At 39.4% G+C, this 23,294-nt stretch overlaps 2 protein-coding genes and 1 pseudogene across 6 annotated transcripts; all 3 read left to right on the forward strand.

Annotated features, from left to right (window-relative positions):
* Positions 1 to 728: 728 nt before the first annotated feature.
* Positions 729 to 6,763, forward strand: rtn4rl2b (reticulon 4 receptor-like 2b). The gene is made up of 4 exons (XM_085169711.1): positions 729 to 942; positions 2,180 to 2,406; positions 2,517 to 2,750; positions 4,460 to 6,763. The coding sequence occupies exons 1-4, from the start codon at positions 894 to 896 to the stop codon at positions 5,303 to 5,305; spliced, it is 1,356 nt and encodes a 451-aa protein (XP_085025837.1). The 5' UTR covers positions 729 to 893; the 3' UTR covers positions 5,306 to 6,763.
* A 10,436-nt stretch (positions 6,764 to 17,199) lies between these two features.
* On the forward strand, positions 17,200 to 19,824 carry LOC146524723 (selenoprotein H-like; annotated as a pseudogene). Of its 2 annotated transcripts, none has more exons than XR_014877043.1 (5): positions 17,200 to 17,305; positions 17,644 to 17,752; positions 18,315 to 18,457; positions 18,688 to 18,845; positions 19,058 to 19,824. The product of XR_014877043.1 is annotated as a selenoprotein H-like, transcript variant X2 (transcript). The 2 variants fall into 2 exon arrangements; XR_014877042.1 differs by having other exon boundaries at positions 18,688 to 18,854; positions 19,058 to 19,823.
* A 208-nt stretch (positions 19,825 to 20,032) lies between these two features.
* LOC146524724 (selenoprotein H-like) lies at positions 20,033 to 22,478 on the forward strand. 3 transcript variants are annotated; one of them, XM_085178679.1, is made up of 5 exons: positions 20,033 to 20,106; positions 21,242 to 21,368; positions 21,667 to 21,809; positions 21,907 to 22,023; positions 22,246 to 22,478. In XM_085178679.1, the coding sequence occupies exons 1-4, from the start codon at positions 20,091 to 20,093 to the stop codon at positions 22,008 to 22,010; spliced, it is 390 nt and encodes a 129-aa protein (XP_085034805.1). In that variant the 5' UTR covers positions 20,033 to 20,090; the 3' UTR covers positions 22,011 to 22,023; positions 22,246 to 22,478. The 3 variants fall into 3 exon arrangements, with proteins under 3 accessions (XP_085034805.1, XP_085034796.1, XP_085034813.1); XM_085178670.1 differs by having other exon boundaries at positions 21,907 to 22,019; XM_085178687.1 differs by lacking the exon at positions 20,033 to 20,106 and adding an exon at positions 20,128 to 20,249 and having other exon boundaries at positions 21,907 to 22,019.
* Positions 22,479 to 23,294: the final 816 nt, after the last annotated feature.

Raw genomic sequence — 23,294 nt, forward strand, 5'->3', positions numbered from 1 at the left:
ATAAATGCAGCCTGATGTGCAGGTGTTGTACTACTACGATTTGTCAGTGGTGTTATCTCTCCCTTTCACACTAATATAACCAGGTCATATACTGTGGTAGATGATTTCGCTCCACCGCTGGGTTTCCCTTTCATGTTCATCTGTTATTCTGAACTGTAGGCGTCTATCGGCTTCTTTCCAGCCTGGCCTACACCGAAGAAGAGAAACGATAACTTGGCTTTAAGGCCAGATGAGTTTTCCCACCTCCACCTCCCCAGAGTACATGTGCCACGAGGCTACATACAAATTCGTTTAATGTGCAGTAGTCATGCAGCAATAATTCTTACTTTTTTCCCAGTAATTAGTTTTTGTCACCTCCATCCACCTCCAATCCTCCCACACTGCGAGTTGTCTTAAACGATAAACAAAGAAATTATTGCAAGTTAAACTAAATACTGGATATTTGTATTAAACGTTGGGGAAAGGTTAGAATATTTAATACATGCTCAGAAAGAAAATGTAACGAATTATAAAAACAGATTATAAAATTTCTAGTTTATGTTGTGTTTCATTATCACAGCATAATAAATGATTAATGTTGAATTATAATATTTTTCTTTTGACAGCCAGTGGAGGTCTGCCGCCAAGATGACAGTGGCAAGCTTTGCCATTGCCTTTCTAGTCGCTTCCTCCGGTAACTCTTACTCCTCCTCCCAGGCTGACGTAGAGGATCCTCCGCTACCCACGGCAGTGGGCGAAGACCGGCCACGGGGATAAAAAGCTCCTCGGGACTCCGGTACGTCACTGCCTGAAGCCGCAGTGACTCGGTCACCAGAGCTGAACCTTAGCAGAGATAGCATCAAGCAGGCACTTCCACGCCGTGCAGGCTAACTCGCTTTCGGCTTTGGTTCGAGATGGAAACTCGTCGCACCGTGAGGGGCTCCAGCGCCCGCAAGTACAAGGGTAAGTTCCTCACCATTTTGCATCTGCAGATTCTACAGGTGCATTCATGTGCTTATAGCTGACACCTTTTTACTTACCTTTGAACACGTTTCAGTTTGTTTTTTTAGTGTTTTCAGGGAATATTGTCCTGTCATTTTGGGTTTAAGCAGCCTTTGTTAGACAGAAAAACAAAGTGTAGACTTCGATTTACGCGCAGTCAGTCTGACTGTTTTCTAATTATTTTACTATGAATCTAAACTGTATATGTCAGCTACATATTATGAGAGTTAAAGAAACGTGTCAGGGAAGCTCACTCTGGGGTACAGATTTTGTGATCTGCTTAAAAAGTTATTTTTTACACGTGATCAAAGAAATGCTCTCCATACTGTTTTACGCATGGAGAGATAAAAGCATGACTTTTGCGTGCACAATTCGTTACTTTAACGTTAGTGTAAATATGAAAGACATATGCTCTATTTGACTCCAGAGCTCTGGTTCCAGTTGTCTCTCAGCGTCCAGCGCGGCTAATAGTCCAACTTGTTAAGAGGTCAAGGGGTGAGACGCTGGAAAATCTTGCGCACAATAGATAAAAAGGAATCTCGTTAATATTTAACGCATGTACTTTTCCCGCCTTGCCCACTTTTTTGTGCACCGTAATCTGAGCGATGCCAAGAAGCTGCTAAATTAATCATAAGAACCGAAACTGATCCGGGTTTGGTTACTAGTTTTACGCGTGCCCTCCGCGTAGACAACCTTTCAGCGGAAACATCCTTTTGGTTGAAACAGCCTGAGAAGTAGAAAACAGGGTTAATGTAACAGGGAGGCAATGTGCTTCTCGTTTCTGCCTCTTAAATATATTTTGATTCTTGATTTGTGGCTAATTTATAGTCTAAACTGCTGAAATCCACGGTTATGTAACCATGTCACAAAATCCACTGATACTTAGGTAAAGTGATAAGGTGGATATGAATGGGTGATTGATTTTTGTAATGTAAGCTGCTGAATTATATATGAAGCCTAAGGTTCTGAATCCATCAACAGGTCACGGGTAAGAGCACAGCGATGTTAAAAGGAATCACTGACAACAAAACAAAAGTTTTGACAGACAGACAAAAAGAAAAAGAAATGGTACCTAAAGCTGAAACCAATCTCTTTTTCTTTGCCAGTCACTCTTTCTCACACACAATGTGCATGTTTTTCCAAGCCGCTACTCCTGCAGCTTTCTCATGCTAACATTGCCTTTTTCTTCTCTTTCCAGGTGGACTAACCCTATGGCTGATTCTGTGGCTGGTGGTGGTGAAGCCGGGTGGGGTCACAGCATGCCCCAAGCTGTGTGTGTGTTACCCTACGCCCATGACGGTCAGCTGCCAGTCCCAGAACCTCACCATAGTGCCGGCCGGTGTGCCCTACAACTCACAACGTGTTTTCCTCCAGAACAACCGCATCACAGAGCTTCGCGCAGACTCTTTTGGCTTTGAGACACAAGTGAGCAGAGTGACAACACTATTTATAGAAATTATGGGCAGAAATGTATTTTTCCTCTCTCATGCCATTATTTTTCTTTTTCTTTGCTGTCCTGTTGAATTCCTCTGCAGGTGCTTTGGCTATATGGCAACAACATCACATGGATTGAGGCCGGAGCCTTCAGTAACCTCAGGGTACTGGAAGAGCTGGATCTGGGTGACAACCCTTCACTGCGCCACTTGGAAGGTGGAGCCTTCAGGGGCTTGGAGAAGCTGCAGAGCCTGCATATGCATCGTTGCAAGCTGGCCACTCTCCCCCATGATCTCTTCCACAAGCTGTACAGCCTGCAATTTCTCTATCTGCAGGTAAAGACAACATTCACACACACACACACACACACACACACACACCTAAAAGATGACCAGTACGTTCACAGTAAGATGTTGGATAGTAATACATGGGTATGATCAAGGGTATGCAAAATTACTACGTTTAGTTGTGTTGTAGAATTGATTTAAAGCTTGCACAGGCTGCACACCCACACGCACGTTGATGCTTTCATATTGCACGTGTTGAAGCGTCACTTATAAATAGGTCCACTGAGTTGCACACACCACAGGCATTTATATGCAAACAATAATAAGTTGTAAAAATAAAAAGATGCAGAAATGTATATCTACAAAGAAAATTAGAACCACTGGGCAGTTAAAAAACACTGAAACTATCGTATAAGGATAGATTTACAATAGGACAATAGATTTATTTAATTACTATAAACTGAATGCAGATAATGATCAATGTAAGTGGGTAGTTGACAGATCTTCTAATAATATAAATTGTAAAAGAAAAAACAAAACACATGTCCACACATTTACTTTCAGCAAGTGTATCTGCAAGTCAGAGGAAGTAATATCAATCCAAACTTAAAAAACAAATATAGATGGCAAGGATGGTGATACAATCACCACTTCTAGAAGGCGGGAAAATTACTACAACACTTCATATTCATCCTTAAGTTAATTTTATTTAAAATAAGTGAAAAAGAAAACCTAAAGTCATCTTTTTAAATCACTTCAAAACCAGTACAGTAGATCCAAATAGTTTCTTTTTTTTTTTTAAAAAGTAGAGATATAATATAACAGGCAGTGATTTCATTTTAATGCATTGAAAATTAGCTTGCAGAGATGCCATGTGCATTATTTTTTTGGTTGCTGTCAGTTTTTGGCAGCTAACAGTGAGATCTCATCTGTTCCTGAATTTAAACTCTCTTCCAATAAGACAATAACTGCCTGCCAAGAAGCCTTCTGAGGGAATTAAAGAGAACACATCCCACATTCAGTGTGACTCAGACAATGCAGGTCACTTCTCAGTGTTATAAAGCTACTTTCAAACACATCACTTCTCACGTGTGCATAAATTATAACTGCAATCAGAGGGAGGTGAGATATTCTTTTATTTATTTATTTTTACTGCCCATATTGATCGCTGACTCAAAGAGAAATGTTGGATGTTCATTAATTCATTAAAGGCGGCTTTTGTGTCACACATTGTGTGAGCTTCCAATCATTTCTAGATTTCAGGATTCAAAATCAGCTTTGACCTTTTCTTGTAGGACTTGAATCTGTTGTATGCAGTCTTTAACAAAAACCACCATACCCAGCTGCTTTAGTCTTTCTCATAGACTGTATATCAAAGATAGATGTAAACATTGTGATGTTAATCATTAGTTTCAAGTTTTTTAAGACAGCAACATGCAATCACAAAGTAGCCTTTTTTTTTTATATACAATCCATCATCATTTATTTTAGTCTTAGTGGGATTATAATTTGTAATGTGAACATCATGGTTTGCTTGGTAAGACATTAAACTAGTGACTGAAACCACAAACTCATCACAAAAGTGTCTAATGAGCTGAGAATTGAACCAGCAGAGTCGCCCCCTGCTGACCACTAAACAGATTGCAAGCTTAAGTCACTTCTGCATTGGAGACTATGTGTATCTTTTATATGCAGTCTATAGTTTTACTTTTCACTTTTTTCCCGGCACTAAATGTTGCATTTTGACTTTGCTGCAGGAAAATCAACTCCATTTTCTGCATGATGACCTTTTCTCTGATCTGGTCAACCTCACCCATCTGTTCCTGCATGGGAACCGTATCCGTACCCTCACTGAAAATGTGTTCAGGGGTCTGGTCAACCTGGACCGTCTCCTTCTGCATGACAATCGCATCAGGCAGGTCAACCGCAAGGCCTTTCGTGACCTTGGCCGTCTTACCATCCTCTACCTGTTCAACAACTCCCTGGCTGAGCTACCAGGACAGACCATGAAAGATGTCCAAGACATCCAGTTCCTCCGCCTCAATGGTAACCCCTGGTCCTGTGGCTGTGAGGCACGTCCCCTTTGGGAGTGGTTCCGCGAGGCCCGCATCTCCTCATCTGACCTTGTGTGCACTTCCCCATCTACACGTCGTGGTCAGGACCTCCGATTCCTCCGAGAAATGGATTTCGCTCTCTGCCCTCTTCCTGACCCCGGCTCTCTGGCTGGATCCACCACAACCACCTTCAGTACCAAGACCCGCTGGTGGTTCTCCAAGAACAAACCCGAATCCAAATCAAAGTCCTTGTACCAGAAGAGCTCAGAAACAGTGAAGTCATTCCCTTTCCCTGCGGTCAAGCCTCAGTTCCCCTCCAAGTATGAACTGTCAGCTGACGAGGCAGCCCTCCCCAAACTCGACCAAGAAGAATACTGGACCAACTATGGCAATGAAGATTCCTCTGTCCGCTGTGTTGAGCTGGACTGTGCTCCAAGCTATGACGACCAAGCCTTCCCCTCATTCTCCTCCCTAGCCATCACTCCACGCCCACTCCACCTCCTCACTCTCACCATATTCGTATTCTCCCTCCATTTCCTTTTCAGCTGAACTCCTTTCTCCTCTCGACCTGTTTCTTTCTCTGATTTCTCCCTCTCCTCTTTCTAATACTAACAAAAACCTGGATCTTGAGTCCTTTCAGTTGCCTCCTCAACATGCAAGGGGTGCTACACTGAAGCAGGAGACAGGCAAGGCAGCAGGGAGCTGCTTAAAAGTGCCAGGTCAGTTGAGCTGATGTAGAGCCAGACACAATTGATCGTGAAATACCTGATCTTTCGTAGTACAGGCTTAGGATGACATCAGAGCTGAATGACAGTGACAACACAAAGGCAGAAAACTACCAAGTTAGCTGGTGGGGTCTCCACATGTCTTTTTTTCTATCACAGCTGTAAACAACGCAGGCGTTGTAAAACTATCCAGCTGTTTTCTATATTAACTAGTACTCACCATTCAATTATCACTAACATTATTAAAGGAAGATTATTTGGCATTACCAGAAGTAGGACAAAGATGTGGATTAACAAGAGAGATCTAGGAGGAGAGAAGTAAAGCAGTTTGAGGTGTTCACTTCAATGCAACCAGGAGTGACTAACCTCCCTCCTTCAGATTCAAAACCTTGTTTGATCCAAGAGATGCCAGCAAACCATCTGTACATACCACACACCATCACTGTACATATACATCCAGCACACTGTATCTTAGACTAGGTGGATTTGTACTTTGATCGTAGTAAACAGCTGTTTGTGAAGATAGAAGAGATGCTTAGACTGTAAAAGGATGGCAAGCAAATAAAATATGCGCCTCTTGAATTCCACTATTATCACTTTGCCCTTTATAAATCTAAAAGTTTTCGATATCCCAGACATGGAGTTATAACTGATTTGTGTGTGTGTGTTTCAATTTTCTGTTGTGGTTGTGTGAGTGAAACTTAAGTAATGTAGATAAGAGAGTCTAGAAAAGTCTGGAAGAGACGGATCTTCATCTATCTTAGAAAAGTGAGTGCCTGTATGCATGTTGTGTGGAAGTCCAGAAGTCCTATTTTATTACACTTATACCTGATATTGTTTTTTTTTATTATTTTACATGTCTGTATGTGCTTTTTTCTAACCTGAAATCTGAAAAAAAAATCCTTCATACACACACAAAAAATGACCAAGAACTGTATTTTAAAACTGCATGCAGCATTTACACTCTGAACCATCTCTTCTCTTTATAAGCAGAACCTTTCTAACCCCAGTATGTGTTTATGGGAAAGTGTATGTATGTTGTTTACGACCAATGAAACCTAACTGTGACATACGGTCCACGTCAGCCCCACATGTTAAATCTGAAACCAAACCTCGATGATGACTGTGAGTTTCAGAACAGAACATGAGCGATACTGTGACATTCGTTAGAGTCTGTTTTTTTGATGAAAAATTAAAAAACTGTTATGGAAGTGCTTTGCTTTATTAAAAAAATAAAGAAATAATTACACAGAAGTGAGTGGGAGTTTTCTTTGTTCTTGTCTTTGCTCTAATCTCACTCTAAGTGCTCTCTAAGGATGATGCGAAAGAACAAAAAAATCAATAATGAATTTACACGAACACTTAATCAGATGAAAGCAGAGAGCAGAAACCTGAGTAGCAAAGCATAAGACATACAGTTATATAATGCAACAAGTCTTTCAGCAAGTCTGAAATTGATAACCTATTGAATAAGGGCTTTGCATGGAATATTCCATCCAGTAAAATGAGGGACTCGTGCAAAAGTGAGGACATTTGTTTATAGAAGGGATATTTATTATCTGTATAACTGTGTGTATTAGACGCAGTGTGTGTTCAAGGTATCCAGCCTTGGCTATGTTAAGCCAGTCACTTTTCTCAACATGTGCAGAAGGCAGCTATATCAGGTCACATTACATATACAGTGAGATGAATGAATAAGCTCTTGAGATGTGTGTGTGTGTGCGTGTGTGCGGGGGTTTGGAAGGAGGGGCTGAGGTATGATTCAGGGCAGAACCGGGAGCACACCAGGGATGAATATGTGATGTGTCCCGGAATCAGCACACCCCCTCAACAGATACTCTCACCATGCTAATGATAATGATGATGATGCACACACTCACGCATCTGTTTGCTAGTGCAAGGACACGTGCACGTGTATAAACAGCAACATGTGCACACAAAAAGAAGTTTAGCTGAGTTGCCTCCAACTTCACACTTCGTGGTTGGCCTCCATGTCAATAACTATTCACAACTTTCACAGGTCGCCTCGTTTTTATTTTAATATTAAAATATGTGATTGTTGCTTCTGGTTGTAGTTCAGATTCACTGAAAAGTGACAAAATCAGTTTTTTAAAAATTGCATTTTACACAACAAATACTGTCTTTTTTTTTTTTATAACAAAAAAAAGGTACCACAAAAAAAAATACTGAATATCTGAAAAATCTGCACAAGTCAAATTAGTCCTGTGATCCTCACACATAAAAATGTAAGCCAATAACTGACGTTTGATAACAAATAAATGAGTCATATGTTACAAATATGGTACAAATAATATAATATTAAGATAAAACTATGCATTTTTCTAGAATGTGTTTATTGAGACTAAAACAAACAAACTATGCTAGTTCCGTCTTTCTGCTGGGAACATTGGATGTTTTCCACTTGTGAAGAATCTCTCTCATTGTTTCAAAATTGTTTAAAAGTAGCCTTAATACATCTTTACTTTGTGATATTGACACCTGCTGACTCTAAAGGAAAACCATTTTATTATAATTGACTTTACCCACCAGGGACATAACCTATTCCCCCCGGTTCCCAGTGATCTGGTTCTCTGAACCTTAAAAGTACTGAGAAGTTTGTTTGAACCTTTTTCTCCACTAAATAAACAATTACTGACCGCTTTACATGACACCTGGTGTTACCTGTCCTCCTTTCTCCGCAGGTGTGCCAATGCTGGCTCAGTTCCCAGTGAGAACGTGCGCCAAAGCACATACAAAAAAAAGGAAGAATCTCCCCTTACTGGAATAAAAATTCTAAATATCAGCTGTGAAAAAGTTTGTTCTTGAGCTGAAGGGAAGTTAGATGGGAACATTGACACTACTCCCAGATAGCTCTGTGAAGTAGCTTAGTTCAAAGACTGAAAAGAGGGGAAAAGGTGTGTAATATTTTAAAAAGTTTGAGGAATAAAACCTGCACTTTTTAAGATCACTAGTAAGAACATCATATCTGGTATGTTTGATTCTTAGAAACACTGTATAAATGTGTGTTTACTGCTTTACAGAGCGATATATGTCAGAGTATTTTTCTTTGACCAGGCCCAGGCACTTCCTGGAGTCTACTTGTTGCCTGGCAACTGCTCAGAGGCGAAAACTCAGTAAAAACTCAATAAAAAATATCAACGAGCAATTTTCACATGCTTTTACATTTATTTAAAACAAATAATAGTATTAAATTATAGAGCTTCAGAGATGCTGGTAGGTGGATTTTGTTACTGGGTCATTCGTGGAAAAATCCTCAGAGTCAGCAAATTTGTTTCTTTACTAAAACTTTATAGATCAATGCAAAATTTTACTTCATACCATGAATATTTTCTAATAAATTTAGAGGCCTCCAAAGTGTTAATAGGTGAGTCAGACATTTTGTTACTTTTCAATTAGCAATTTTTGTTTTCCCCAGAGTTTTTAGCTAACAGAATCAAAACTTGTAGAAATTGCAAATGAACCTGTACTTTTAAGCACATATACTACACCCATCATTACAAACACCTTTTTTCTATGTATTAGTGCCTTGTCTAACATTCAGACACTCACTCACAGATATACATCAAGAAACTTCAACATGTAGATTTGAGGAGCCAGGGATTGTTGTTCTGATATATAGATGTCCCTGTCTTCCTACACCTCCACAGCCACCTCCATAATAAACCTTGAAAAATATTGGAGCCTGTAACTAGGAACATTTTATAGTGTTTAGGTAAGATTCTACGTGGCTTCATAAATTAAAGTTGTTGTAAAATATTGTAAATAAAAAATAAAGCATTCGAGATTTATTACAAGGTTGTTTTTTTTAATGCAATAACCTATTAATAGGCAGAGGTAGGGCTGGGTATCATCACTGATTTCTAGAATCGATTCGATTCCGATTCACAAGGTCCCGAATTTATTCTATTCGATTCGAATCGGGGAAATTTTGCCTCAGACAGTCAGAAATATTATAATTCTGATCACTTATCAGTACATTTCTATATTTTTATATCTATAAAAAGAAACCTGACACTTGTGAGACTTTATTAAAGGTGTAAGCATCACAGCTGGTTCCTTTGTGTCAAAGTAACTGAGGATAAAACACTGGTGGGTAATAAGTAGGAGTGGGTGACGATGTTTATGTGAAAAAAGTAGTTTGGATCGTCTTTGGCTGCTGGTTCAGTCAATATTGTTTGGAGAGAGATTAAACCTGAAGCTTCAGAATCTAGCGCAAAAAGGACGTAAACACAAAGCGCCCGTCGACGCTTCAAAATCCGTGAGCTGTCGGCTTTCAGCGCCCACGGCGTGTCCGCGTCTGCGTACAGGCCTTCGGGTGAGAAAGGTGACATCTCACTGATTTGGATGCCTTGGGTCCGCGTTTTGTGTTTACGTCTTTGTGTAGAATCCGTGAACCTGCTCTCATTGACTGTTTTAGCTGTTTGGTGGTTGTAGAAATTTCGTGAGGTTTAACCTGAGATTCAGGCGTTTCGGGCAAAATAAATTTATATTTAAAAATCAATTCAGGATTTTAATGAATCGATATCACGTTATCCAAGCCAGAATCAGTGTATTAATGCATGCAGAGCTCATAAATCTGCAGCAACTATGTGATGCTGTTGTGTGCATATGCACCACAATCTCTGATGAATGTTTTTAGCACCTTGTTGAATTTATGTCACAAAGAATTAAGGCCTTTCTGAAGTACCTAATAAAATGACTGGTGAATGTATGTCTCATTAAAATTTGCTGTTGAATACTGAACTGAGAAGTAATACTTTATACTTCTTTTGACTGCAAGAAAGAGAGAAAATAAGGATTTTTTGTAAGTTTAAGGTTTTTTTTTTTAAAAAAAAACTCCATTTATAGAGTATTCATGTGTTTTCTTAATTACTTTCATTATTATAAGAAATGTCTCTGCTGTTATGTTCAAAGGAAATACATCTACAATATGTCTAGATGCAGTCAGTTACCAGGTCAGAAAGTATTTCACAGTATAACTGTGACAAAACTACTTTAGAGGCAGTTTTGAGCTTTGGTTATGTAAAAGGACTTTTTACTGCATGTCACAGTTTCACACTACTGTTAGAGGAGATGAGATAGCAGTATTAAATTACTCCCCTCAGCTTTTTCCTGCCACTGATAACCACCTGCAGAAAAACTTTCATCGTGACCAATGTAATTACCCTTCCCATATTCTCAAGTCCCAATTTCATGGCAGAACTGTGGGCGGTTGCCCTCCATGGCTGAAAGCAGCTGCCTGGGTGGTCATGGGACATATTTAGTGTTTTTCCGGTGCAGGAACCAGGCCATTAACAGCCAGAATTTCTCTGATCGTCAGACTTCGATGATGTGTGCCCACTCATTCTCCCCCAACTCTCTATCTAACTTCTGCTGCCTCTGCTTTTATTCCTCTCTTTTGTGTGTTTGCATCTTTTTAATTTGCTGTCACTCAGTCTTTGTCTGAAACCCATCGCTCCGGCACGTCTCTCTCCCTGACAGTATCCTCCACGTGGCTGTCTATGCTTGTCTTGAATAAGCCTGCGTGTTGGCCCGAATGAGTTGGCGTTTTAGTTTGCGTTTTGTCGTCGTGTTTGCTGACGTTCACCTTCACACGTGGTATTTGCAGAGGATGAACCGAGACTCACACCCTGACGTCAAAGGAGGCCGGAAGGAAATGAAATGTATGGGGGAAGAATTTCAGAAGGATGGAGCCGATTAATTTCCTCCCACTGCGTGCTGGATATTTACCCTGCAAAAGAATTCAGTCGAATGGTTGAGAGTGCAGGGCTGCAGTCAACAGGAAAGCGAACCTATCACATCCATAATTGACAAACATCATGTGCAGTGCTGTTACACAGCAGTGCCAGCTTCTATTAACCAGCACGTGAAAACCTGAGCCTGCTGGACGGCAAAGCCTTCTTCCTGAACAGAAAAGCAAGACTGAATGAATAAATAATTTTAAGTGGAAACAAGGAACGAGAGAGAGGCTGCCTATGAGTTCACACACTGAACATCAATGTTCCCACAGCCTGTGGGAGTTTCACTAGACGAAGAGCTGCCAAGCAGGAGGGAGTCAACTGGGAAACCTCCCAAACAATTACTAAATATTAAAAAAGAAAGCTTTCCATGAATTCAATATGTCTTCTTTTAACTTTTGCAGTTCTTTGAACAGTTGTCCATGTATTCGGGTTCCTGAGTCAAGTACCCAGTTCCGAGCTTTGGGCTTTTTTAAAATAATGTTTCCTGATTGTGTTTCTTTGCATTTGGTTCTTCCCTCTAATTCTGTTCTTGGTTTTGGTTCATATTGTATTCCTTGGTTGCCTTATTTTCCCGTATCTGGTCAAATCCCATCTCTGTGTTTCATCTTATATCACTTTGTCATTTTTTTTGTTAGTTATTTGTCTCATTTTCACCATGTCTAGTTTAACTGCTGTGTCTCCCACTTATTTAACCCTCACCTCATTACCATGTGTGTAAACTGTTTACATCTTCCTCTGGTCCTTTGTCGCATCCTCGATCACTGCAGTGTGTTTCCTTGCTCCATGTTTCCTGAAGTTATGTGCTCCCTATCTATGTTACTGTACAAATAATATATTATTAACATAAAACTATGTTTCTAGAATATGTTTATTGGGGCTAAAACAAACAAACTATTCTTGTTCAGTCTTTTTTCTAAATTCTGCCTATAACTGATGCCTGTGGGGTCTCACATGTAACTATTGGGGGTTTTACAGTTTCTTTGGCTTTGGGGTGAGTTTGCTGGGACGTCCACTGCTGGGAAGATTGGATGTTATGCACTTGTGTAGCATCCCAGAGATAACTCTCTAACAACTTGTGAATAATCTCTCTCACTGTTTTAAAATTGTTTGAAAATAGCCTTAATGTGTCTTTCCCCTCCATGGTTTACCCCAGATTTCTATTGTTTTGTATTCCTGACTCCAGCGCTTCCTTCAATTTGTGTGTTTGAGATTTTGAAAAAGCTTGTGCATCAAAGCGGTTTTTGAGTTCACATTTTTCCCTCTCCTCCATACTGGGTCCAAAAGCTGCTGCACAGCACATGATTTTACTTTAAAAAAGAAACAAACAAAACAAAAATACTGCATAAGGTATAAAATCCATACTTTACTATAAATTCTTTCCCTTATCAAGTTCTGGATCATGGGTGCAAGAGGAGGAGTGCACCGCAAACAGGCTGCCAGTCCCATTAACACCAACAGAGTGCACAAACTCCAACACAGAAATTTGAACCCAAGACCTTTTTGTTGATAACCTATACTAGCTTCTTGTGGATGTAAAATGTAAAGTACTGATAATTTTTTGTTAGACCCTGACCCTAACCCTTCAGAACTCGAGCACGATTACCTCAGCCAAGGACGTAATAGTTCTCTCCTTAAAACACGACAGCTCCAAAAGTTTTGAATGAATTCTCATAAAAATTTGTTGGGGTGTGGAGTAGGGTCATGGAAAAAATTCTATTAAAATTTGGTTTACATCCACCAAAGTTTTTAAGGACAACTTAACGAGTTAATAGTCAGAAATTGACAGAACGCCTTATATTTTAGAAACTAAGGCTTCTGTATAAAGCAGTTTATCAAAATATTTCTTACTGCCTTTTTATTGACAACATATATTCTAAATATCATGTTATTATGATCTTTTTCAAAGTTAAATAATGTCAAACATTCATAAAATGTCTTTTATATTTAAAACTTTACTTGAAATTCTGCTGCCTTTGACTGTATTGGAAACATTCAGGTATTAATACTGGTATATGGGTACTCCAAACGTCCAAATGTCATTTTATATTTGACCTCTGATCTCAGTTTTACATTTCGCATTTGTCGTTGTTTCAGGTTGACCCCAAAACGTGTTATATCTTTAAAGGGAGTATTACCTAGTTAGTTAGAAATATACTATACTATATTATTATAGAAGAAGCTCAGGTTATTCGTGCCCAGTTATTTACAAATAAATATCTATTATCTATTATCGACTCCTACATAATGTTTATGTAATCAAAGTAAACATCTCTCATGCTACTCTTGTCTGAGTTTCTTAGCTGAGGTCATAATCACACATTACCAGTATAGTTAAACGCACTCGAGTGTTACGGTAGCTAATCAGTAGGCTGCCCAACTATTATTAAGTATTATTTATTTTTGGAAAACAAACTTGTGTTCACTTTATGTATGTTTATGTATGTTGCTAAACATCTAAATAATTATTTACTAAACAATGTAATGCATGCTACATATGTAGTATATCCACATAAAAAAAGGCGGTTTCATAAATAAATTTAATAACAGTCACCGCAGGCACATTTTGGGACCAGGCCTTATGTTTGGCATCCCTGCTCTTAGTTTTCATTAAACTTGAAACAAAGAAACTACAGAGAATTTTTGTCACAGTAAAACCCTGTGTGCAAAGATAGAACTGATAAGTCATTTTCACATCTGACTGACTGCATCGATTTGTTGAATATCTTAGGTTCATCAAAGTTGTACTGTCTGCGTTTTGCAGTATAAAGAGACAGACACAGATTAGTTAAGTGCCATAATAGAGCTTTGACAGCTGAAGAGGTTAGAAGTCAGAAAAATAAGATGCAGCCATAAATAAGAATTGGATTCATGAATGAAACGTCAACCTTCTGGCACTGCTCCTCTGCTTGTGTGTGCATGCACAGAAATATCCATGAACATGCATGAGAATTTATGCGATTAGGCTTGCTGCCCTGTGCGTCCGGCCTTGAGTCACTTAGAAGCAAAAAGAGGAGAGCGGGGTGACGACAGGGCACATCTGTCTGAAGATCTGTCCACTCTTCTGAACATTTACGCAGACAGCTAAAAATATACTGTGACAGGCTGCACAGAGAGCCTGCTGGAAGCCAAAGAAGCACTCAAGATTTGATGCATGCTTCTTTTTTTTTTTCCTCAGCCTGATCTGATTCAGAAAGAGTGAAAGATGTCATCGTATGACAAAGACAACAAGAGTAAAACCCAAGAAGTGTGAGTCTTGAGTTTGTTGTAAGTAGGAGAACAAAAGCACAGTGATTAGATGAGCAGTTGTCGTGAGTCAGTCACTCTGCCTCCCACTGGGAGCCTGTATAGCCCATGTTTTTTGGCACAGACGCAACTTGTGACGTCCTTTTGACAATTGATTTATATGTGCCCAAAAATATAACTTCCAGAGCCACTGTGAGTGACACTGCTATTCCGGTAACACCATATTTGCTCCTGACTTTGGAGTAGGCAAACACATCCGTCTGGTGCTCTGCAGGGTTTTTCTCTCACTTTTCTTCTTGTTTGATTTGGAAGCCGTCTCTCAGCCATCCCGCACGAGTCCACATTTGGGAATCGTACAAAATTATTAGAGAATATGGGACACGAGCCCTTGGGACCCGCATTCATCTGTCTCCCTGTTTACAAAGGATAACAGGAAGAGCTTTCTCTGGAAGAGCCAGAAAAGTGGATTTAATAAAAAACTTTGCAGGTTTTAGCAGAACGGGATGACGCAAATACGAGTCCAAAAAGTAAATCAACTTGGGTCCCAACACTTTATCTACGGCTCAGACAGCTCAGTAGGCTGAGCCAGAGATCTGTAGCCATAGATTAGTTATTTAAATTTGTTCATTGCATGAAACAATTTAAAAGCTTTTATTTAATTAAAAAAACAGCAAATCTGTTACATGTCTTAAGCCTCTTTGTCTTATCCACTGAGCAACTAGACCTGCTGAGCCGCTCATTGCACATTGTATGGATCATTGTACATAAACAATGCTCTAATGACCAGCCAACTGTAGAAGATGTACTATTTGAACGAAGTCCAAAAAACATCAAAAATACAGAGCTGCACACGAGGGACATGGAGAGAAAACACAGGGAGCAGAGGTGGCAAAAGTACAGCCTCTGAAATGTACTCAAAGTAAGAAAGTAAAAAATAGCTCCTTGAAGGAAAATTCTACCAAACATTTTTGTACTAAGGTAACTGAACCTTGTGCAGTATTAATATAATAATTCTAATTCTAATGAATGTACTCAGCTTGAATCTGTTCTGTGGGACATAAGCACAGATAGATCATTTTAAAAAATGTTCTGTTGCTACATTGATGGGAAAATGGGAATGGGAAAATCCTAAGATATGTGTAGTGGGTCAGCACGGGGAAAAGAAAAACTACTCACAATAATTTTTAATATGAGCTTCAGTAGATTTACTTGGTGTAAAGGCTGTGTTCAGCTGACCAGCTGCTCTTTGTGGCTGTACACAACTGAATTCAACCAGATGTCAGAAGATGTTTCACAGCTATCTCAGCTGACTTCCATTTATAGAGTGAATGATCATCATCATTATCTTAATTGTTAATTAGTCTATTACAGCTGATGTAAACCAACACTGACCATGGGCACCACAGATACTGCGCAGCAGTTCAGTGCAGTTCTTTACAATAAATCCACCACAGTACGACAAGCTGACCTCTTTATCCCAAACAAACTACCCAGGATTTTATACGCGACACTTGAATAACACAAAGTTAGTATATCTTTGTTTGTTTCGCAGGAATGTCCAGTCTGTGATTGAAGTGATGACATCACACGCAAGCTTTAAATTTGCAGTTTATAAAGTGTCACCAAACAGTTCTTACCTTTAAACCTAGCCTAACACTTGCACTCCTTCCCAAGTATAAATGCTACAGAGGACCCTTTTTTAAGCATTTGTTTAAAAAAAATGTAAGCAGTAGGAAGTTCAGATATTTTCTTTTATGGTGGCAAAGTGAGGATCTGCTGATTTACAATATGAGAAGCTATTACAGAGTGAGTAGAGATAAACAAAATAACACAATGACAGGCAACACAAAAGGGCTCAGACATTTTAGTGCACGTTTGAGGTTTGAATAATAATAACAATCATTTTTAACACAATTTAGTGGGCTACACACTAGTGATGTGCAATACCACTGATTCCTTTCCGATCCGATACCAAGTAAAATTCAGGGTGGTATCGGCGATACTGATCCGATAGCGATATTCTGTACAAAAACTTAATGTTTCATTGTATTTCATTCATTGTATTTTGTAATAATAACATAACCATATTGCTTCATAATGATTAGAGGACATCAGACAACTTGTTTTTATTGCTTAATAATGCAGAATAATCATATAGAAATTTTTAAAAAAAAACTGAAGTTGTGAGCTATTTGAGCATGTTGCCTGCCTGCAGCACTATGAACTCCGCGAGAGACGTCTGTCTAGCCCTAGCAGCACCTGCCCCTCTCCCTCACCTGTCAGTGGTGTTGCCACAACACCTCACTGTCTTGCCACATATAACACAAACCGCGTCTTGGCTGTTTGTGGAGGTAAAACACGTCCACACATGACTCTGTTAGCGCTCAACCATTGTTGTGAGTGTGCACGCCAGGGGCTGCGACACATTTATACAGCCGTATTTCGCATATGACTATGAAAGGCGTAAGAGGAAGTAGTTCCTTCCAAATTAGACGATCCGAATGATATAGTTTCTTTCCACTGCATTCATTTTAATGGAAAAACTACAAATTTACCCCAGAGTACTAAAATATCGATATTATAATATGAGAATAGATTCTAGAACATAAATTGCTGGTATCGGAAGAATCGATATTTCAGTATCGATCCGCACACCACTACTACACACTGAACTTAGGGGGTAAAACAAAGTATGAATCCAGTTGCACTAGTATCGAGCCGATGCCAGTACCAGCACTGGTATCGATACGATCAAAATTTGTGTCGATCCACCCACCTCTAGCTAAAAGCTTTTGTAACAGCGATGGCGCCGAAAGCAGGTAGGTGTGTGAATCCTAAATGCCACACTGCAGCATTGAGATAAGTTTGTTTCCAGATCTTACACACACACTGCACGCTGTGTTATACAGTCTATAGCTACAGCAGCTGTCCGGTTTGGATTGGAATTTATCTGCGGAGTTAAAATCAGCAGGAGAAAGTTGGTCAAATGTTTACATTTTGCGCTCTTTTTTTAACGTATTTACATGAAATGTCTGAGCATTTAATAATGTAGCAGGTTAAGTTCACTCCCCTGCCTTATCCAACATTACATTCTGCAACTCAATGCAAGCCCGTTTGTGTTATGAAACCATCACGTAACAGCACGTGCGCTGTTCAGGTCGTCGAGGGAGGAAGCGCAAAGCGGAGGCAGAGGAGCAGCAAACACCAGCAGGGAAGAAGAAGGAGCGAGGAGAGGAGGAAGGCAAAAGAGTGGTCATTGAACACTGGTGAATACACTAATCACATGGTTATAAGCGGTGTAGTAAATACCCAGATCAACCACTGCTGTTGTCCACTGAGTCCACTCACTACTTATTATATGGTTTATTCATTTTTAGTTTTTCCTTCTGAAATTTCAGTTTAAAAAAAATCAGCTGCTGTTGACTAGGTCATATAATCTTATAATCCATTTTACAGTATAAAAAACATCCATCCATTCTGTTCTGCTTATCTATGTCAGGGTCGTGAGGTGTGCGGGTGCTTGATTGAAAAAGATTACTTTTAACAATAACAAATGCAACTGAGTATTTCATCTACAAAGTGGTACTTAAACAGTAAATTGTCTGTTTAGATTCTACAACAGTATTCTATGTTATCCAATTTTTTTTATGACTAATAAATAAAGTAAAATCAAGTATAATTCTTTACTATAAAGAAAGAAAGTATTTTCTCTTTTGCATTCAAAGTTGTCCTTGGGCTTAGTACTTTCTTAAATGTACTTTTCTAATAAAAGCACCTTATGCGCCTGCACAGACGGCTACCTTATAGTTTACCTGTTGCTTCCTGCAGTAAAAGCTGACGAGTGTATAGGCATAATGCTGAGGAGGTGAAATCTGCCTTCCTGGCTGCCTGTCCTGCACTGCCTGTGATTCTCAACCCTGAGAAACCCCGCAAGAAGAGCTTCGAGATCACTCTTATGGATGGAGACAAAGGTTAGGAAGATGAAAAGGAAAATCCAAGATTAATCCACCCATTTTAGTGTTGCACAGGGAAAATATTAATGTTTATAGTAGCTATATCGACTGTACAGGGATTGTTAAGCATGTGATTTGGTTTTTCACTTATCACAGGACTTGCTTTGGATTACCATGTTCACATCAAAAATATTTTCTACTTGCAATCTTCTAAATTACATTGTTCCTCTTTTCTCTGATTCCTAAAGAAACATGCCTGTGGACTGGAATAAAGAAGGGTCCACCTGCTAGGCTGAAGTTTCCTCAGCCTGATGTAGTAGTTGCTGCTCTACAGGAAGCTCTGAAAGCTGAGCGGATGCCAAAGTTTGTCAAAGCTGTTGCACAGAAAACATCAGCTACAGATTAAGTAAGAGATGTACGTTCCCCCTAATTTAATCTGGCTGTCAGTTGAAACAAGTTGTAGATATTTCTTCTTTTATAATTATTTTATTTTGAGGCAAACATCCATGCATATTATTTGTGGAAAACCTCAGGCTACGCTGAGCTGTTGATGAAAATGTGCTTTGCCTGTGTTTATTGGAAAGAACTGACTATTCCTGTCCAATGTTTATGTTTTAGCCCAGCGTTCAGGAGATGTGACCAGTGGAAGCAAAATGATGAGGAGGGACCAAGGAGATGTTCTCAGTCCCTCCTCTGATGAGTCAAGTGCCAACTGTTGTCATCTTCTGCACACATGAGGTCATCTGGTGGTGCATAATGATGCTAATGATGTTTTTATATGTGTTTTGGTAAATTAGAGATTTTCTTTGTTACTTTTTAGGTTTTTTACTTACTCTAGCAAAACACTTAATTGTTTTGTGCAAGTTAATTTTGCTGTGTTCAACTGGATGACTTGATACAACAATAAATCATGTTTTTTTTCTGTCCATCCACTTTCTTTATTATGGTCACAGGGGGTCTGAAGCCCATCCCAGTTGTCCTTGGTAGAGGCAGGGTACACCCTTCACAGATTGCCAATCTATTGCAGGGCTAAAATGGAGATACAATCAACCATTCATATTCACATTTACGCCTACAGCCAATTTAGAATCGCCAGTTAGTCTAATTAACTTAACCCAATGCATGTTTTTGCACTTTGGGAGGCTGGAGATTGCTCAATTCAAACACTGGACATTCTTTCTGCAAAGCAACAATGGTAACCATCACTGTGTTGCACTTTTGACCTTTTTCTAAATGTAAATCAGCAGGACCGAGAAACACAAAAAATATGTTTAATTTACTCAGGCAGGAACACACATAACCCTTTAAATCAGGTAACAGACATTCACTGCTTTAACTTTATATGCTTAAGTGTGTTGTCACCATACAAACACCATGTATTCCTGTTCATTTATAGGTACATACAAAGATAATGAAAGAACACTTATGCGAATGCTGTATGTGTTTAACAAACGGTTTGCATTTTTCTTTAAATGCAGTTTTAGTTAAATTACAGTAATTATATTAACACATTAGAAATAATAACGATAGATATCATTTTCATTCATGCTCAGAAAACTTCCTATTAATGGTTTCGCCCAGCCAAACTGGAACCCCCTTCCCAAATATATTGGTACAGTCGACATGCGCGCGCCAAAGTTTTGTAACAGCAATGGCGTCCAAAGCAGGTGGGTGTGTGTTATAGGAATGTAAACAATACCGTAATTTTTTTCTACAACAAAAGCTGTAACGGAGTTTGTCTGAGGAGGAAGACGGTTGTACCATTTTGATCCAGCGGTTATCATCCCCATGACTGTTTCAGCCTGTCTTTGTAGGTCATTTAGCTGAATGGCTACATCCACCGGAGCAAAGTAGTAACTGCGAAGATATTTACATTATTCACTTTCTAAACTCGTTAAATGTAGCAGGAGTCGGCGCGCTGACCTTTCTGACCATGTTTATTATGCAACGACTCATTAAATGGGTCATTATTATTACTACTCTGTTGGGTTATGAAACTTCTCAGCTTGCACGTGCCCGAGTCCTCCTCTACTCACTCTCCTCCCACCAAGGGCATGACAGGAGGAGTTGGAGCATTAGCCATTTATAAAACAGACCTCTTTACTTCATTTTATAAGGTTATACATTAAATATGACATGTAGCACAGCTGCATCCGAAATTATTTTGTACTCGAGTTCTGTGACAAACTGACGATCTGCCCACAGTGTAAACTCCATGTCGCCCTATTTGAGCTGGGAGTCTTGCTGCCCGACTGCAATCCTGAGCTGAATAAGCAGAAGGAGATGGTGGATGGATGGTTGCTTTATCTTTGGCTTTTGTAAGACTCTAGTAAGGCCAAAGACACCTCAGGCTAAATAAGTAGGTGGGTGGGCATAGGACCAGCATGCACCAGGAAGGGGCCTATGGTTTTATTTAACCATGGCAAGGGAAGCAACAGGAGCCAGCTACTTGCAAAGGATCAAGTAAATCGATGAACTGCATGTATTTTTTCTTCTGGGAAATTGACTTCTTTTGCCTACATACTTCACTTGCACATTGTGCATCACTGGCCTTTTGATTGTGAATTTTGAATTTGACTTTTGACTAAAGATACACCCTTGAGTCCTCAATTGTAGCTTCTTGTGCAGGCTGTCTCTGTCACCGTCTCCTCTGTCCTATTGATGTTTTTAGAAATTTTCCATTCAGTATTGTGCGGCCTGATTGAATTCTGGGTCATGGACAAAAGGACGGAGGATAAATGAGATAGGGAGGCACAAATTCAAGAACTAGCCAAACACAAAACTACGCATGTGTGTTTGTAGGTCGTGGTGGGAAGAAGCGGAAAGCAGAAGTTCAAGCAGAGGAGGAGAAACCCTCAGTGGAGGAAAAGAAGGGCAGAGGAGAGGATGAAAGCAGCCAGGAAGGCCTCAGGGTGGTCATTGAACACTGGTAAAGAAAAAAAAAAAGAATCACATTATAATCAGTGGTGAAGGAAATGCTAATTGCGTTTATTTAAAGTGAGTAAATATAGCCACCATTTTAAAATACTTAATTAAAAATAAAAATCAAAGTGTTTAAGTATCAGAAGTGAATGCATTGATTAGGTGGAAAAAAAACAATAGTTCTCATGAAATCTGTTTATATTATTATTGAACCAGAACCAAAATGGATAACATCACAGTTCACTGTGTAACTCAACTCTTAAAATCTGCAAAAAGGTGTAATCTTGATGTGTTACTTCTGGCAGTAAAAGCTGACGAGTGTACGGGCGTAATGCTGAGGAGGTGAAATCCGCCGTCCTGGCTGCCCACCCTGAACTGACTGTGGTCCTCAACCCTGAGAAACCTCGCAGGAACAGCTTCGAGATCACTCTGCTGGACGGAGGCAAAGGTAAACAGGATTTACTCAGCAATATGGATCTTTCATTGTAAAAAAAAAAAAAAAAAAAAAAATGATACAAATGACCCTTTCTTCCCAATTCCTAAAGAAACATCTCTGTGGACTGGAATAAAGAAGGGCCCACCTCGTAAGCTGAAGTTTCCACAGCCTGATGTGGTAGTTTCTGCTCTGCAGGAGGCTCTGAAGGCTTAGACACCAAGTGTAGGTTTGGCAAAGCAGTTTGACTGAATAATGAATGCATAAAAAACAGATAGAAAATAAGAAAATGCAACTTTACTTCTTATTCACAGTAAACTGGTAACTCATGTAGCTTTGTAAATAGAATCAAGTCAAAATGCCTTCAATATGAATTGCAATGCAGCTGTTCAGTGAACAACAGTTGTGTATAAGTGTCTTTTTAACAAAACTTTCCCCATGTTATTTGCAGCCCAACATTCAGGAGATGCAGCCAGTGGAAGCAAAAATGATGAGAAGTGACCAAGGAGATGTTCTCAGTCCCTCCTCTGATGAGCCATGCTCTAACTGCTGCCATCTTCTGGGTGCATGGTGACACCTAGTGGAGCTTAGTGGAGCCAAAGTCTTTCTCTGACACATTACTGCTGTTTACTGTTGTGTTTCACAAACGTTCAGTTGTGGTTTTATGTCTATTTTTTTTTTTTTGATAAATAAAATCTTTTTTGGGGTAATTGTGTGTGTTTTGTTACAACTATCCAAACACTCAGCTGTTATTATGGAAAGTTTTTCTTATTTTGATTCAGGAACCAAGTGTGGAGAAAAAAACTAGAGATAAATTTTGTATGTTGAAACACATTAATCCTCACATGCATTCAGAAAGTGTAGCAATGTTTTTAATTGACTCAATACTATACAACCACTATTAGCATTTATTTATTATTAACAACATATTGCAAGTCTTGGCAAATAAAGTACATGTTACTAATTGATAGGGTTAATAGTTTTAAACAGCTGACAAAGCACCTTGTAGCATATTTTAGAAGGTTGTGCAATTGCATTCACCTAAGCAATGCCCTTAATTAGTAATTTGAGGGCTCTGGTCTTAGTCTTGTGCAAAAAAGTCATCTTCCAAAACGTGATTGCAAATATTTGCTAAAAATGGTTGCTGGTATTTAAAAAGTTTTAAATCACTTGTTGGCCTTAAGAAATGAGTATATCAGAGGAACAGCTGAGGTTAAGCAGTTTGGAGACAAAGAGAGGAAAGGCTGAGATGGTTTGAACATGTGCAATGGGTACATTGGATAAAGTATGTTCAATGTGGCGTTTCCAAACAGGAGGAAAGAGCAAGACCACAGAGAAGGTAGTGAGGGAAGACATGCAGAGGGTTTGCGTGAAAACGGAGGATGCTAGGGATAGAGTGAGTTGGAGACACGATCCGTTGTGGCGACCCCAAAAGGCAGCAGCCGAAAGAGGAAGATTTGTTAATCTGTCTGTAATCTATAATCTGTCAAATGTCTCTTG

Source organism: Neolamprologus multifasciatus, chromosome 2, assembly GCF_963576455.1.
Source record: "Neolamprologus multifasciatus chromosome 2, fNeoMul1.2, whole genome shotgun sequence".
Classification (NCBI taxonomy): Eukaryota; Metazoa; Chordata; class Actinopteri; order Cichliformes; family Cichlidae; genus Neolamprologus; species Neolamprologus multifasciatus.

Coding starts and splice junctions, on each gene's coding strand:
- rtn4rl2b (XM_085169711.1), top strand. CDS start 894: ATGGAAACTCGTCGCACCGTGAGGGGCTCCAGCGCCCGCAAGTACAAG. Junction 943..2,179: donor CAGCGCCCGCAAGTACAAGG/GTAAGTTCCTCA, acceptor TTCTCTTTCCAG/GTGGACTAACCCTATGGCTG. Junction 2,407..2,516: donor CTTTTGGCTTTGAGACACAA/GTGAGCAGAGTG, acceptor ATTCCTCTGCAG/GTGCTTTGGCTATATGGCAA.